We start from the raw sequence: 14201 nt of genomic DNA, 5'->3' as shown, positions 1-14201 counted from the left end.
CTCGAAAAAAGAAAGACACCAGTGAGAGGCGAAAGGAAAGGAAAGACGAGCACTACTTTTCTTTCTCCTTTCCTTTCGCCTCTGGCAGTTTTTCTTTCCTTAGAGTTTTTTTTTTTCCGCTAAGAAAGCATCATGTTAAGTAAACACCAACTCGTCCAAGAAGAAGTTATCCGCATGAAAGAGTGTTTTAGTAAAAAATGTCAGCGGACGAACAGTTCATTCTTACGGCGAATTTGATGGCTGACAACCGAACGCCGTAGGTCATGTGATTGTATCTGGTACCATGTTTCCCAAAATCTTTTATTTTGTCGAACAGCTTCGCTAAAGTTAGCTGTACGTAGACAATTCCACTGTTTGTAAATAGACGTCCCGCGAGAGTTCAGGTTTGGTCCGCGACGAAATTAACGGGCGACGAAGAGGGATGACAGGCTTGAAAGACCGCATGTTAATGACGTATGAAGGGGCCAGCGATCTTGCTGTCCAGTTTTTATCAGTTTTTTAGACCAATTAGAGCATTACGGTAGCCGAGGAGTCCCTCAAGGTGGAGTGCTTAACCCGACTCTTTTCAATCTCACCCTCTGTGGATTAGTTGACAACCTGCAAGCACCGTACGACTTTCCATCTATGCGGACGACATCTGCATTTGGGCATCAGGTGTGACACGACTTCAGCTTCGCGCTCGACTTCAGAAGGCTGCCACAATGACATCTTGCTACCTTCGTGAACAAGGACTTGAAATTTCATGCGGGAAGTGTGCAATGGTGGCATTCACGAGAAAGCGAATGTCTGCTTACGGCGTATCTATTAACGGGCAACTTATACCATACAAGTTGTCACAGATTCCTGGGAGTCGTAATTGACAGAGACCTATCTTGGACTCCGCACGTGAATTACGTGAAAAAGCGGCTGACTGCTATCTGTCACCTGTTCAGGTTCCTTGCAGGAAAAAGTTGGGGATTATCTGTACACGCTATGTTACAGCTGTACATGGCGTTGTTCGTTGGATTCCTGCGATACAGCCTGCCTGCAATATCCAACACCTACAAGACTAACCTGCGTACGATTCAGAGTATTCAAGCCCAAGCTCTTAAGATATGTCTTGGCTTATCACGCAGTGCATCAACGGCTGAAACCATTGCCCTTGCGCAGGGTTACCCAATCACGACGCACATTACCGATGAGACAATGCGTATGCATCTCAGGCATTATGCTAGGACCCTTTCCCACCACTTGGCGAGCCTCACTGCTGCAAGGCCCTGCTCGACGTTTAGCGGCATTGTCAGTGCACATCGTGCGTCGTTTACTTCAGGGCACGCACCTGCGGCCAAGCCAGCGTTTCCTGCGTGGTGTTTGAGCCGTCCAAAAGTACATCTGATGATTCCAGGACTACAGAAGAAGGCAGATATACCGGCCCCTGCTCTAAAACAGTTGAGCTTACTTCTTTTGCATGAAAAGTACAGCAACCACGTGCACATCTATACCGATGGATCGACTACGTCGTGCAGTTCTGGTGGTGCCGTGGTAATACCAACGCGAGGAATGACACTGCGCTTCAAGACATCGCATGTCACGACCTCAACGGCGGCAGAACTAACGGCCCTGCGTCGAGCACTGGAATTCATTGAATCTGAAAGAGCTAGAAAATGGGCTGTGTTCTGTGATTCAAAACCGGCATTACAGTGCATGCAGACAGTTCTCCGACACGGATGCCATGACCAATTGACATACGAAATCGCGAAACTTTACCATCATGTCCAACAAAAAGGCCACGAGGTCGTTTTTCAATGGGTACCTGGCCATTGTGGAATCAGTGGCAATGATTCCGCCGATAACGCTGCTCGCACAGCACATCATGAAGAGCACAGCGTTCCAATTCCGCTTTCGAGGACAGACGCCGCAAGGCAGCTTCGACACCTGGCACGCAGTCTCACACTGACCGAGTGGAACTCGCCAAACTTACAACTTACACGACTGCATCGACTAAACCCCTCCCTGCAACTCCGACCTCCACTCGGACTTTCTCGACGTGAGGCTACTATTCTCTGTCGCCTTTGGTTAGGAGTTGCCTTCACAAAGGCATACTCTGCATTAATTGGAGTGACTGACAGTGGAGCATGCGATGTCTGTGGCACGGAAGAAAACATCGACCACCTGCTGTGCCACTGTCCACGATACACCCCTGAGAGACAAGAACTTGCCAAAGCTTTTCAAAAACTGGACAATCGGCCGCTTTCTGTGCAGGTGCTGCTGGAACACCGCCCCCATCGCTCGTCGGCCCATAAAGCGGTGAAAGCACTATTGTGCTTCTTAAGGACGACGGGCTTGTGCGACCATCTGTGACTGTTAATGCAATTTCTGTGAGGCCACACACGTCAGCGAACTCACCGCAATTTCCTCCTTTCCTTCCCTCCTCTATCTCCCTGTTATCTTTGTTTCCCCCTTTCCCATTCCCCCGGTGTAGGGTAGCCAACCGGACGTTATTCTGGTTAACCTCCCTGCCTTCTACTTATCTCTTTCCCTCCCTCCTTTTAGACCAATGCCACCGCAATATGCTTGAAACTTTTACGCCTGCTGGGGGAACGAGACGAATTACTTTTTAATACATTATACTATTACGCATTTGGACGCTCGAGAACGTATATTTTTTTTTGTAGACAAATGTCGCTACAAATAAAATTAAAGTAGAACCGGATTTTTTTTTTTTTTGGGGGGGGGGGGCGGGGGCGTCGATGTCAATTCTATTTGTTCTATGGCGCACGTGCTTCATGGAAGCCTTGAGTCACGCTTTTGCTACGTTTCGTGTGATACCTCGTGTTTTCGGTGTTGTTTTTGTTGCAAGGCTAGTGCGCAAAGTGAAGCAGCTGATCATTTCGTGCCACTAAATTTGTTCTAGCAATTTTCTGCAATATCTCTCCGAGTAGCCACGCGGTTCCAATGTGACCATTTTCCGTATTCTGAAATCCAGTAGAACCACGTCGCTTCTAAGATATTTTTAACTTCGTGAACGAAACTGCAGATCACCTTCGCCTAGTATTCGCTTGTTTAACCTTTAGCGCAGTAGTCCCCAATTCATACCGTATACCCGCCCTGGTTGCTTAGTGGCTACGGTGTCCGGCTAGTAAATGCGAAAAAAAAAATCATAAACCCGTGTACTTAGATTTAGGCGCACGCTAAAGAACCCTATAGGTGGTCAAAAATTTCGGGAGACCCCCACCACGGCGTGCCTCATAGTCGGCGGAAAAAGGACGCAGCGCAAGAATGACACGAGAGAGCGACACGCACACAGCGCTGAAAGTTAAAAAAATATGCGTAAATGCCACGTAGCTGGACAAGCCAGTTCAGGTAATATTTATAGGCGCTTGGAGCAAGTCAGACTATGTTATTTTGTATTTCGCGTAGTTAAATAATTAGTTATTATTAATTATTGAACTTCAATAAATATTGTATTCAGAGCAAGCGTGTCGATGGGAAAGTGACAGACCATCCTGGCAAGTTTCCTATGCAGCTTTCTATTGCAAAATACGTGCTGCATAAATTTTTCTCCCAAGCTTAAACGAAAGCCTGTGAAACACGAAGTGCCGCGCGACTAGTCGCAGCAGAACTTTTGGTTTGCGATTTTCTGATTAACCAATTCACTCGTCACACAATGTTTGAGAAGTTTATTAATTAATGACAACTAATTATGTAATTCGGCGAAATGCAAAAAAAAGTTGTCTGACTTGCTCCGAGCGTCACTTTGGTTCCGTCCACCAGGGGGCACTTGTCTGTTTTAAAGCTTTGGCACGAGTCGCGTGGCCCACGTGGCGTAGATAGCGAAGTTTTAAATTCGCCGCTATTGCCTCGTATCAGTGTTGCATTCATTTATTTCTGTTTATTCATTTGTTGATTTCGCAGTGGCGAATACGCACTACCTTTGCACTGCGTTACCGACTTGGTTTTCTGGGAAGCAAGTACAGGCTGACTGACTCGTGACACTGCGGTCTTTGGTCGCATCGTGAGCGTCTCGACTGAGTCGGAAGCGGCAACACTAACGATTCTGGCACAGAGTTGGCAGACGCGTGCTTACGTACCTGTTGATGAGCGATTTCACTTGCGATGGCCTGTCGACCAGCTTGATTCCGATGCCCTGCGCTGATGCACTCGGCAAGCCTCGCGTGAGAACGGCGCTTGCCGGAAGAGTGCGCGGCACGCCCTGGAACGTCCTGACCGTTCCGCGGCCGAAGGGAAGCCATCCGCGCTCTCTACCCGGAAAACCCGCTTCGGGTCAACCGGCGCATGAAATTGTCATGATCGGCCGGTCGGGTACGACGCCATGTCACGCCGAGGCCGCCATGCCGCCTCGCCAAACTTGACCAGCAGAATGCCCGCTGGCCACGAATGTGAATTATTTTCACCGACTGCGAAACACCTTACAGAAGCGAGAACGAGGTACTTGTGCAATTTAATCTCGACGATTTCTCCAGCTGCTGGTTCATAGCTATTCGATTTTATCACAATTTTTGGGCTAGTACGTGCCTTTGCCGCAGGGCTTGACAATCCAGAGGCTGGAGCCTCCCCCGGCTAGCTTCTTGTACTCGTCGACGAACATGCTGTAGTCCCGGGGCAGGACGTACGTCGAGGGCACGATCGCTGGCGGCGGAGGCTCGTCGCGCTGCAGGGCTTTGCTGCGCTGGCGCTGGTAACGCTGCATGTGCCTGGCCAGCAGGTCCTTGCGCGTCAATTCGTAGTGCGTCGGGAAGTGGTTCACACGCCTCGAATCCACATGTGGAGACAAGGAGCGAAAAAGTTCGACAGTCACTTTAACATGCATTGAACAGAATGAAGGCGAAAGCCTGCGAGCTAACGAGACATTCATTAGATTACTTTGACATTCTCATTCGAATGCATCGTTGCTTCCTATTACTTGTTTTTTATTGTTCTTTTTTCTCCGTCGCCTTGACATCGCCACTGGTTCTGCGTCGTTAATGGCACTCGTGTAAAAAAAAGAAAGCTTTTTGTGCGCAAGACAAACAGGGACAAAGAAAAGGAGCAACATAACGACGAGCGCTTTCTAACAACTCTTTCTAACAGTTGATAGAAAGCGCTCGTACTTGTGTCGTTCCCTTGCTTTGTCCCTGTTTTTTTTTTTGCGCAGAAAAAGTTTTTTTTAAAAGATGAATCTGTTCCAACTATGCCGACTCGCAGTTATGCTTCAGTTAATGGCACGTTGAACGGTCGCGGCAAATATATGAAGACCATTAAGACACACACCTAGGCTCTTTGAATGATTTTCTTTTTTCTTTTAAAACTTTAATCTACGAGGGTAGCTACATGGGCACCTAATATCGAGCCTTCTACTTTATTATAGCACAGGCAGAATGAGAGAGACACGGAAAGGTGTTCGAAGGTTGGCTCGCTCGACGTCCGGCCCGTAGGCGGCGCCCACGTCGCCTGCACCATAAAGCCCCTTGAACTTCGTAAAGTAGCGACTCTCTTCCTCCGCCTTCACTCCTTCTCGTTTCTCCTCTTTCACGTTCCCTCCTCGACCGTGGCGCCGCCTACACTGCTCGAGCGTAGCAACGGCGCCAACATGCGCTCCTCGCTACTCCGTGGACCCTTCTCGAGCAAAAATGGCGCTGATGCAGGGCGCGAGGGCCCACGTGATGCTATTAGGCCAATAGCGACGCGGCGTCGGCCAGAGCGCGCGAGGAGGAGGCGGCATTCTTCAAAGCGTGTCACTACTTTACGAAGTTTAAGGGGTTTTACTGCACCAGAATCGACGCTCTCACTAGCGGAGGGACCGGCTCGGCCATTTCGCCCGCCGCTGGACGGCTGCGTTCCCCAAGCCTCGCCGAGTGACCGTCCGGGAGAGCACGACTAGCGCGACCTCGCCGGCCGGGGACGTGACGCGGTGGGCTGCTGCGGTGTGCTACACCGAACACGACCGCGCCGTCGGGCACCCGGGAAGCTCCCATTCGTCGACCGTGGCGCAGCGCCACCTGAGCTCTACGCGGCCAAACTACGCTTGCCGCACGACGCTGCTGTCCGATACCAGTTCGGCGACACCTGCTTCTAACGAACTGTAGGCTGCATGTTTCCCTTTGAATAATTCGCAAATATCCGCGCGGCCTCTGGAAGGTACTTTAGTAACCGTGGCGTATATGTGCATTTTCTATGCGTTAAGTCTTAAGTGTGTCTGATACAAACCTGGCATGTGTTCGTACTTCTGCGTGCTGTCTCTTTCTCGAGTGATCATGAACTAAATACCACAAAACAACCTGAGGCTTTGGTAGACCACCTGTGTTTTATAGCTTTCTGTCGGGTGGTGTACGAGTAAAGCACCCTCTCGCGTGCTCTTTTAGTCAGTGGGTGATTGTTTACCTGCCTGCATAGCATCCAGTGCAAGAACCTACAGGGTGTTCAGAATTAAGCTTTATGGTTTTCTGAAAATTAGGCACTGGCAGGCATGCGAAGACCACCTGCGCAAAGAAGGCCAGCAGGACCCAAAGTGAGATGATAATTATCGCAGTCAGCAGCCCAATGAACTAACATTGAATAATTACCTTATTGTTGACTGAAGTAAGTGGGTATGTTTGTATTGAAAAGTTAGAGGCAGTCATGTTTCTACACAATATCAGTTGGAAGAATTCTTCTAGCGTGTCTGTGCCCCGAGATATCCGACTCCAAATTTTAATTGTCGTATCATGCGAGGGAGTTAGGATGGGCGCAAGGCTCTTCCCTAATGTGACGCGGCTGTTGCGTGCGGCGTTTAGTCGGACAACGGGGCGGAGGCATTGCCAAAGATATCTGTCCCCCTTCCCCTCTCGGCTGGCAAAATAAGAATTCGAACCCGAAACCGCTGTCGTAACACCCAAACGCGCAGCCTGCAACGATGGCGGCAGCTGCCATGCCGAGATAGTGGCGCGAGAGAAGCCGGAGGGCAGTGCGCGTGCGCAGTGGTGACTAGCGGGCAATGCCCTTGCCTGGGCTACGGAAATAAGGTTTCCAAGTATTGTTTTATTGAAATCAAGAGCAACAACTGCACGGCACACCGAGCTGTAATATCGTGATTTCGCGAGCCGAGAGAGGAAGGCGAACAATTATACTTGCCTACGCCTCTGTGCCGTTGTCAGGCTAAACGCCGCAAGCAACAGCCGCGTCACATCAGGGAGGAGCTTTGCGCCGATCCTCACTCTCTTGCTTTCGTAATCATGTGAACGACAATTAAAATTAGGACTTGCGTATATCGGAGCACAGACATGCTAAAAGACTTCTTCCAACTGATACTATGTAGAAATACCACTGCCTCTAACTTTTCAATGCAAAAATACCCACTTATACTGCAGTAAAAAACAACTTAATTATTCAATTATGCCTAATTCGGCTGCTGACATCAATAATTATCAGCTAACTTTGTGTCCTCCTGTCCACATAACTTATTCGCATAGGTGGTCTTCGCGTGGCTCCCAGTTTCCAATTAAAAAAAAAACCATATAGCTTAATTTTGAACACCCGGTATCACTCTCTTGCCGCACTCGTACACTTACGCCACGTTGCACTCGTGTGCCGCGGAGAATCCGGCTTTCAGGCGGGAGCTGTTGGTCTGTGAACTCTTGGCGGCGGCGAGTGCGTGGGCTTTGCAGGTGGAAATAATTTTAGAACGACTGCATCTTTTTTCATAATATGCACCAAGTTTAATGCCTCAACATCATGGAACTCATTCAGTACCGCAGTTTCTCGGTCGGCCTGTACTTGCATTCTGAGCAAATACCTTCCTGCCAAGGAAAGGTCTGGGGTATTTTACCCGGACTGTACGATTCTCTCAATGCACTCTTTGGTCGTCATAAGCTTGTCTAAGGACACGCTTTAGCGTGTCCTTAGAATGGACCAATTGGTCTATTCAGTTCGCATGGCGTGATCAGTGACCCGTTTTCTGTATAGCAGTAAAACACGTTGTGGGGCTAGTTGGTGCATAGCTTTCAATAGAATAAGCGCCAAAAAGTGACAGCACACAAGAAGAAAACCAGACAGGACAAGGCGTTCGGTGCGGGTCGGTTGCCACGACACATGGCCTCAGCAAGCCTCAAGCACTCGTTACATCGTCACTGACTTCGAGCAAGGTGTACTGTGCGCCCGTACCATGCCGTTACGAAGTAATTCTGCAGCTGCCGCGACACATACATCCTAATGATTGTGCGTTAAATTATGAGCAACACCCCCACGCCCTTTCCATCCGTGAAGATGGTCGAACACCGAGGCTGTGTTAGTTACACAGTGTTACACCAATGAAGTTAAACTTCGCAAGCAGTCTATGCTTTATATCTTTTGTTTCACCGTTCTTTTACTTCATTTTCGCTTGTGCGTGCTTCACGTGGTGAGCATGCTTTGGGAGCGCTTCTTTCTTTTTTGCTGTTCAGACTGTCGCGAACTTTGCAACTGTGGCCAAAGTCTCTATATATGAATTCCCGCTTGAAGCGAGCAGTAGCTCCACCGTTGCGGATAATTGCTTCTCTACGTTGACGCCGTTCTGGAGCTTTTCGTTCCCGGAGCGCGGGTTCTTCATTCCGACGCCGCCGATGTGTTTCCGCGTCTCGGGCGCGCACTTCAGGACCGGCCCCCCGGCGCGAACCCGGCATCCCTGGCGCTGAGCTCGGGGTCGGCCCTACGACGACGAGCCCGTTCACGAGCCAACTCTGGCTGACGTTCGCGGCAGGCAGCTTCTTCCTCGGGAGTACGCGCGACTCGTGGTCTTCCCGTAGTTGTAGCTGGGATTGAATGTGCGAAACCACTAATCCAAGGCTACGTATACTGGGCGCAAGGCCCACCGCCGGAGATGCGGGCGCTGCAATCGTTTTGACGATTGGTTGGATTGGTTTGACGACTGACGTCTTTGCGTTTCTTAATGAGTTTTTTTAAATTATGGGGTTTTACGTGCCAAAAACAACTTTCTGATTATGAGGCACGCCGTAGTGGAGGATTCCGGAAACTCCGACCACCTGGGGTTCCTTAACGTGCACCTAAATCTAAGCGCATGGGTGTTTTCGTATTTAGCCACCATTGAAATGCGGCCGCCGTGGTTTCTTAATGACGTTACACACACATTCGGCTGCGACGGAGAGAACGACGTGAGGGAAAGTATGCGCGCAGTCCGCCGTTTGCGCTTGCGTTCGATGTCTCGAGTTTGCTCTGTGGCGTGGTTAGTGGCATCCGCCCGGTATTGCCGCCTGCGATTCTTCAAAATTAAATCCTCAGCCGGCAACAATGGACTGAGCTGTGTAACACGGTGGATGGACAACTTCATCGCCCTTCCTCGTGGCAACTCCTCAAACATCTGCTTGATAATACCACCACCCGCACCACCCAACAGGATCGGCTGCAGAAGCTCCTTTATACGGAGACCCTTAAGCAAGGTCCACAACAGGTGCTTGACTACCTCTGCACCAGATATATCTCCAGGGGACAAGTCAGTCCACACAGCAATTACATCGGTAGCCCCAACCCTACACTAGACGCCGATTTCAGCGTATCTGAAATACACGCCGCTCTACGCAAGCTTAACGGTCGTTCTGCTCCAGGGCCAGACGGGGTCACTAACAAAAGCCTTCGCAATCTCGATGACGAGTCCGTGTCCCATCTGACTGACTACATCAACGATTGCTGGCGCAGTGGTGCCCTTCCAGCAGCCTGGAAGACTGCCAACGTTATCTTAATCCCAAAGCCTGGCAAACCATCTAGCCTCAATAACTTAAGGCCCATCTCCCTCACTTCATGCGTAGGCAAGGTCATGGAACACGCCTTCTTAGCACGCATCAACAGTCACCTCGAGGACAACTCTCTCTATCCCCACACCATCATTGGATTTCGCCCTGACGTTTCTACTCAAGACGCTATGTTGCAGCTCAAACATCAAGTGCTCAACGATCGTTCTCGTAACATGAAAGCCATTCTCGGACTCGACCTCACTCAAGCCTTCGATAACATTTCCCATGCAGCTATCCTTGATCAGGTCTCCAACCTCCAGCTGGGAGAGCGAGCCTACAATTACATCCGTGACTTTCTCTCCAATCGCACGGCTACCCTCTCGGCCGGGGATTTACGATCAGACCAGCTTCCCCTTGGCAGCAAAGGCACCCCGCAAGGTTCCGTTATCTCTCCCATGCTCTTTAACTTAGTCATGATTGGCCTTGCCAAGCAGCTACAGCAAGTCGACAATATCAACCATACCATCTACGCCGACGACATCACCATCTGGTCGTACCGAGGCAGTGATGGTCAAGTGGAATCAGCCCTCCAAACGGCGATTGACACGGTTGAAGCCTATCTCCAAGGGACTGGACTGCGCTGTTCGCCGGCTAAATCGGAGCTTCTGCTATACAAGCCCATTCAGCGGGGTCGCCCTCCCAAACACCAATCTGATCACCGACCCTGTGACGCCATCACCCTACGCCTTCAAGATGTCCCTAGACGTCCCTAGTATCCGGGTTCTCGGTCTCACCATCTCTACCAACGGCTCCAACGCCTTGGCTCTCAACAAGATCTGTGCCCAATCTCAAAACACCCTACGACTTCTTAAACGTATATCTAACCGTCGAGGAGGACTCAAAGAAGAAAGCCTTCTCCGACTCGTCCAATCCTTTGTCATATGCCACATCACCTACGTTGCTGCGTACCTCAACTGGTACCGGGCTGAGCAGAACAAGCTCGACACCCTCATACGAGGGGTCTACAAGCAAGCACTTGGTCTCCCACATTGCACCAGCACTGAACTCTTCAACCAACTGGGAGTTCACAACAACCTTTCCGAACTCATTGAAGCCCAACAACGCTCTCAGCTTGAACGGCTCACCCATACTGAAACGGGGCGCTTTATTCTGTCCACGCTTGGCTTCACCTGCCATCAGCAACAGGGCCCCAAACAACCGATCCCGACCGACATCCGTAGCTGGATCTACATAGACCCTATCCCTAGGAATATGCACCCTGAATATAACAGGGCCCGGCGCCAAGCTCGGGCCGGAGCTATCATAAAAGCCCTTGCCAACGTACCTGGCGTCACATTTGTTGATGCAGCCCGATACTCCCATGGCACACGATTTGTGGCCGTTGCCACACGCGATGGAGCCCTACACCATGCCTGCAGCGTCACTACCCCCACTGCAGAGACGGCTGAAGAAGTGACCATCGCCCTGGCCACTTTAGATCCCACCTGTCATACCATAGTGTGTGACTCTCGCTCAGCCGTTACTAACTTCAGCAAAGGGCGTATTTGTCCCCAAGCTCTTCGCATCCTCTGCCAGGCACCACACTCTCAAGACAGCATAATCTCCCTAACATGGATCCCGGCCCATGAGGGCCCTGTCCACCCACACCTCCCCAATCTCAACGAGGTCACCCACTCCATTGCGCGAGGCCTAGTCAACCGCGCCGGAGACACTGGAGATGAGTTGGACACCAGGGACAGTCTGACAACTTATAACGATCTTGTTAAGGCCTTTTACCTGAGTCGCCGAATCTTCCCCCCGCCTCACCCAAAGTTCAGCCGGGCGCAGGCTACCACCCTGCGTCTACTACAAACAAACACGTACCCTTCACCCGCCCGCCTCCACCTTATATTTCCGGACGTCTACACTACCCCCAACTGCCGGTGCTGTGGAATTCACCCGGCTACGCTTTCGCATATGCTATGGGAGTGCCCAGCACAGTACGCACAGACTAACACCACGACTCTCCCGTCGAGGTTGCATGAGGCTCTGCGGAGCTCCACCCTCGACGACCAAACCTGGGCGACCCAGCACGCCCGCGAGGCGGCGGCGAGGCAAGCCCTCGACGTCCCTTCGTGGGAGGCGTAGGCCCGGTCATCATAAAGTGCTGGTTCTACAATAAAAGTTTATTCCTCCTCCAGAATTAAATCTGTCCGTCGCGTAACACAATGAATTGCTCACACCCCTTAAGCAATGGCTCATACCTCCGTAAACGTGGCATGACCATTACGACGACAGAAAAGTGAAATTCTATGCTGTAATGACGAGCGGCAACGGAGCCCGCTGTGGGTGAAGACGACGACGCTCGGGCCGTTGCTGATGATGATGGTTTTAGCGAAGCCCGACAACAACTGCACAGGGTCCTTCAAAACAGCTTCGCTGTAAAAAGTTTGAATGGTTTCGTCAAACGGCGCCAAGCAGTAACCACGACAGCTAGCGACAATGTTGTCCTTCCGCGTAGTACGAGCAATTTTACTTCATACCTTGACCAGCGCCTAAATAATGCGCATGCATAGGCGCAGTATATTGGAATTCAAATGACGTGCGCCTAGATCATTACAATTTATTTCTTTTTGTTTTGTCACGTTATAGAGACGGCGAAAAACGAAGTACTGTCAAAACTGTGTTACAAATTTAACTCTTTATTGGGCAAACTTGTGCCCAGCAAAACAAGCACCACGCGAGCACAGCAATAGTGGCCAGCAAAGTCGGCGATCGTCGATAATCTGCATCTGTGGGTCAAGCGCGTCGGCTTTTATGCATGAGTCATCGAAGGTTACAGCTGTGGTTCCAGAGTAATTGCTGGTGCCCGCTTGTCTTCCAGAAAGTACTATACAATTCCTGTCGCGTGTACAATCAGATTACACAAGGTTCGGTGACAACAGAAAACGGATAGAACCGTCGAAAAGTGGATAGAACCGACGAAAAGTGGTCACCCGAGAAAAGAAGTAGACAATTCAGAGCAAGTCGTGTGACAGTGTTGTTTGCGATCGGCAAGCATCGCATCAACCTGAAACGGGCAGTCACTCTCATGCAGCTATAGAAGTAAAAATACATGTAAGGCGCTGGGGGGAAAAAAAGTTCGGCATAGACATTTAATGGCTTATTTACACCGGCGACTTAAGAAGGTCGCGCGACCATTTGCGACGCGCACTTAAAAAGGGACCGAAGGCGACTGATGTTCACACCGGCCAGCCCGGCTGAGCGCGACCCGCAATCCCGGCGATTATCGTTCTCAGCGAGAACTCTCGGAATCTAGGCGGAATTCGCCACGACGTGGGAGGAGACCGAATGTAGACATATTGTAACGATGTTAATAAAACAAGGGTATTTATTAAAGGCGAACTTGTGCCCACAAGTAAAAGTCACTGCGGTCCGGCAGGAATCCGCGGCAGTCGCGTTCCCAAACTGGGCTCGAAAAACGTCTTCCTCTTCTCGCGTGACACCTCGTGCGCGTGGCGCATGCGAGCCGGGTCCAACTGGCTGCCCGTGCCACGAAGATCGCTGCCTGTTGTTGATTAACATCATCATCACTGTACGGCGTGCACTGTGCCCAATGCAAAGGGCGCACAACTTGAATGTCACCAAGTTTGTCGTGGCATTATCCCCCTCCTTGCCGCATCGGCCCGATGCGTGAGACGAAGTAGGGGTTCCTGTGGGCTCTCACTTTTTTTTTGTTGTTGTTGTTCATGACCTCTCCTCGTAGGGTTTCATGCGGACAACATGCACAACTTCCGTGGAGTTGCGCCGTCTTGGGCTCTCGTGTCCAGCGGATTTCACTTCGTAAGTGATGTCGCTTATACGACGAAGTATTTCGTAAGGGCCGAAGTATCGGCACAGAAGCTTTTCAGACAGTCCACGGCGGCGCACTGGGGTCCATACCCACACCTTGTCACCGGGCTGGTAGTGAGCTTCACTACGGCGCTGGTTGTACCGGCTGGAGTCGATGCGTTGTTGGCGGCGTATTCGGTACCTTGCCATCTGTCGTGCCTCCTCGGCTCGTTGCAAGAAATCATCTAGGTCAGATGAGTTATGGGTTTCTGCCTCTAACGGCAACATAGCATCCAAAGTTGTGGTTACTGCTCGGCCGAATACAAGTTCAAACGGGGTGACTCGTGTTGTTTCCTGAACGGCCGTATTATATGCGAATGTGATGTATGGCAAAATTTCGTCCCACAGCCTATGTTCAACGTCGACATACATCGAAAGCATGTCGGTCAGTGTTCTGTTAAGGCGTTCAGTTAAACCGTTTGTCTGAGGGTGGTACGCAGTAGTTTTCCGGTGATCAGTATGTGTCATTTGCAACAAGCACTTCATTAGGTCCGCAGTAAAGGCCGTTCCACGATCGGTAATGACAACTGTGGGAGCGCCATGCCTGAGCACGATATTGTGGACAAAGAATTTTGCAACTTCGACAGCCGTTGCATTGTACAGGGAATCAGTTTCTGCGTAACGGGTCAG

The 14201-nt window shown here is 50.6% G+C and overlaps 1 protein-coding gene across 7 annotated transcripts in view; it reads right to left on the bottom strand.

Moving 5' to 3' along the window:
* Window positions 1-14201, bottom strand: part of TTLL1B (Tubulin tyrosine ligase-like 1B) — a 51770-nt gene that overhangs the window by 13741 nt on the left and 23828 nt on the right. For 3 of the 7 annotated variants that reach the window (XM_070537860.1, XM_065440490.1, XM_065440491.1), the window contains 2 exons: window positions 4516-4751; window positions 4071-4131 (listed from right to left, as the gene is read on the bottom strand). In XM_070537860.1, coding sequence (XP_070393961.1) covers window positions 4071-4131; window positions 4516-4751 — 297 coding nt within the window. The remainder of the gene's footprint in view (window positions 1-4070; window positions 4132-4515; window positions 4752-14201) is intronic. The other 4 variants (XM_070537858.1, XM_070537861.1, XM_070537859.1 and 1 more) reach the window with 2 other exon arrangements.

This window comes from Dermacentor albipictus, chromosome 4, assembly GCF_038994185.2.
Source record: "Dermacentor albipictus isolate Rhodes 1998 colony chromosome 4, USDA_Dalb.pri_finalv2, whole genome shotgun sequence".
NCBI lineage: Eukaryota > Metazoa > Arthropoda > Arachnida > Ixodida > Ixodidae > Dermacentor > Dermacentor albipictus.
This window is presented reverse-complemented; position numbering and strand designations above follow the sequence as displayed.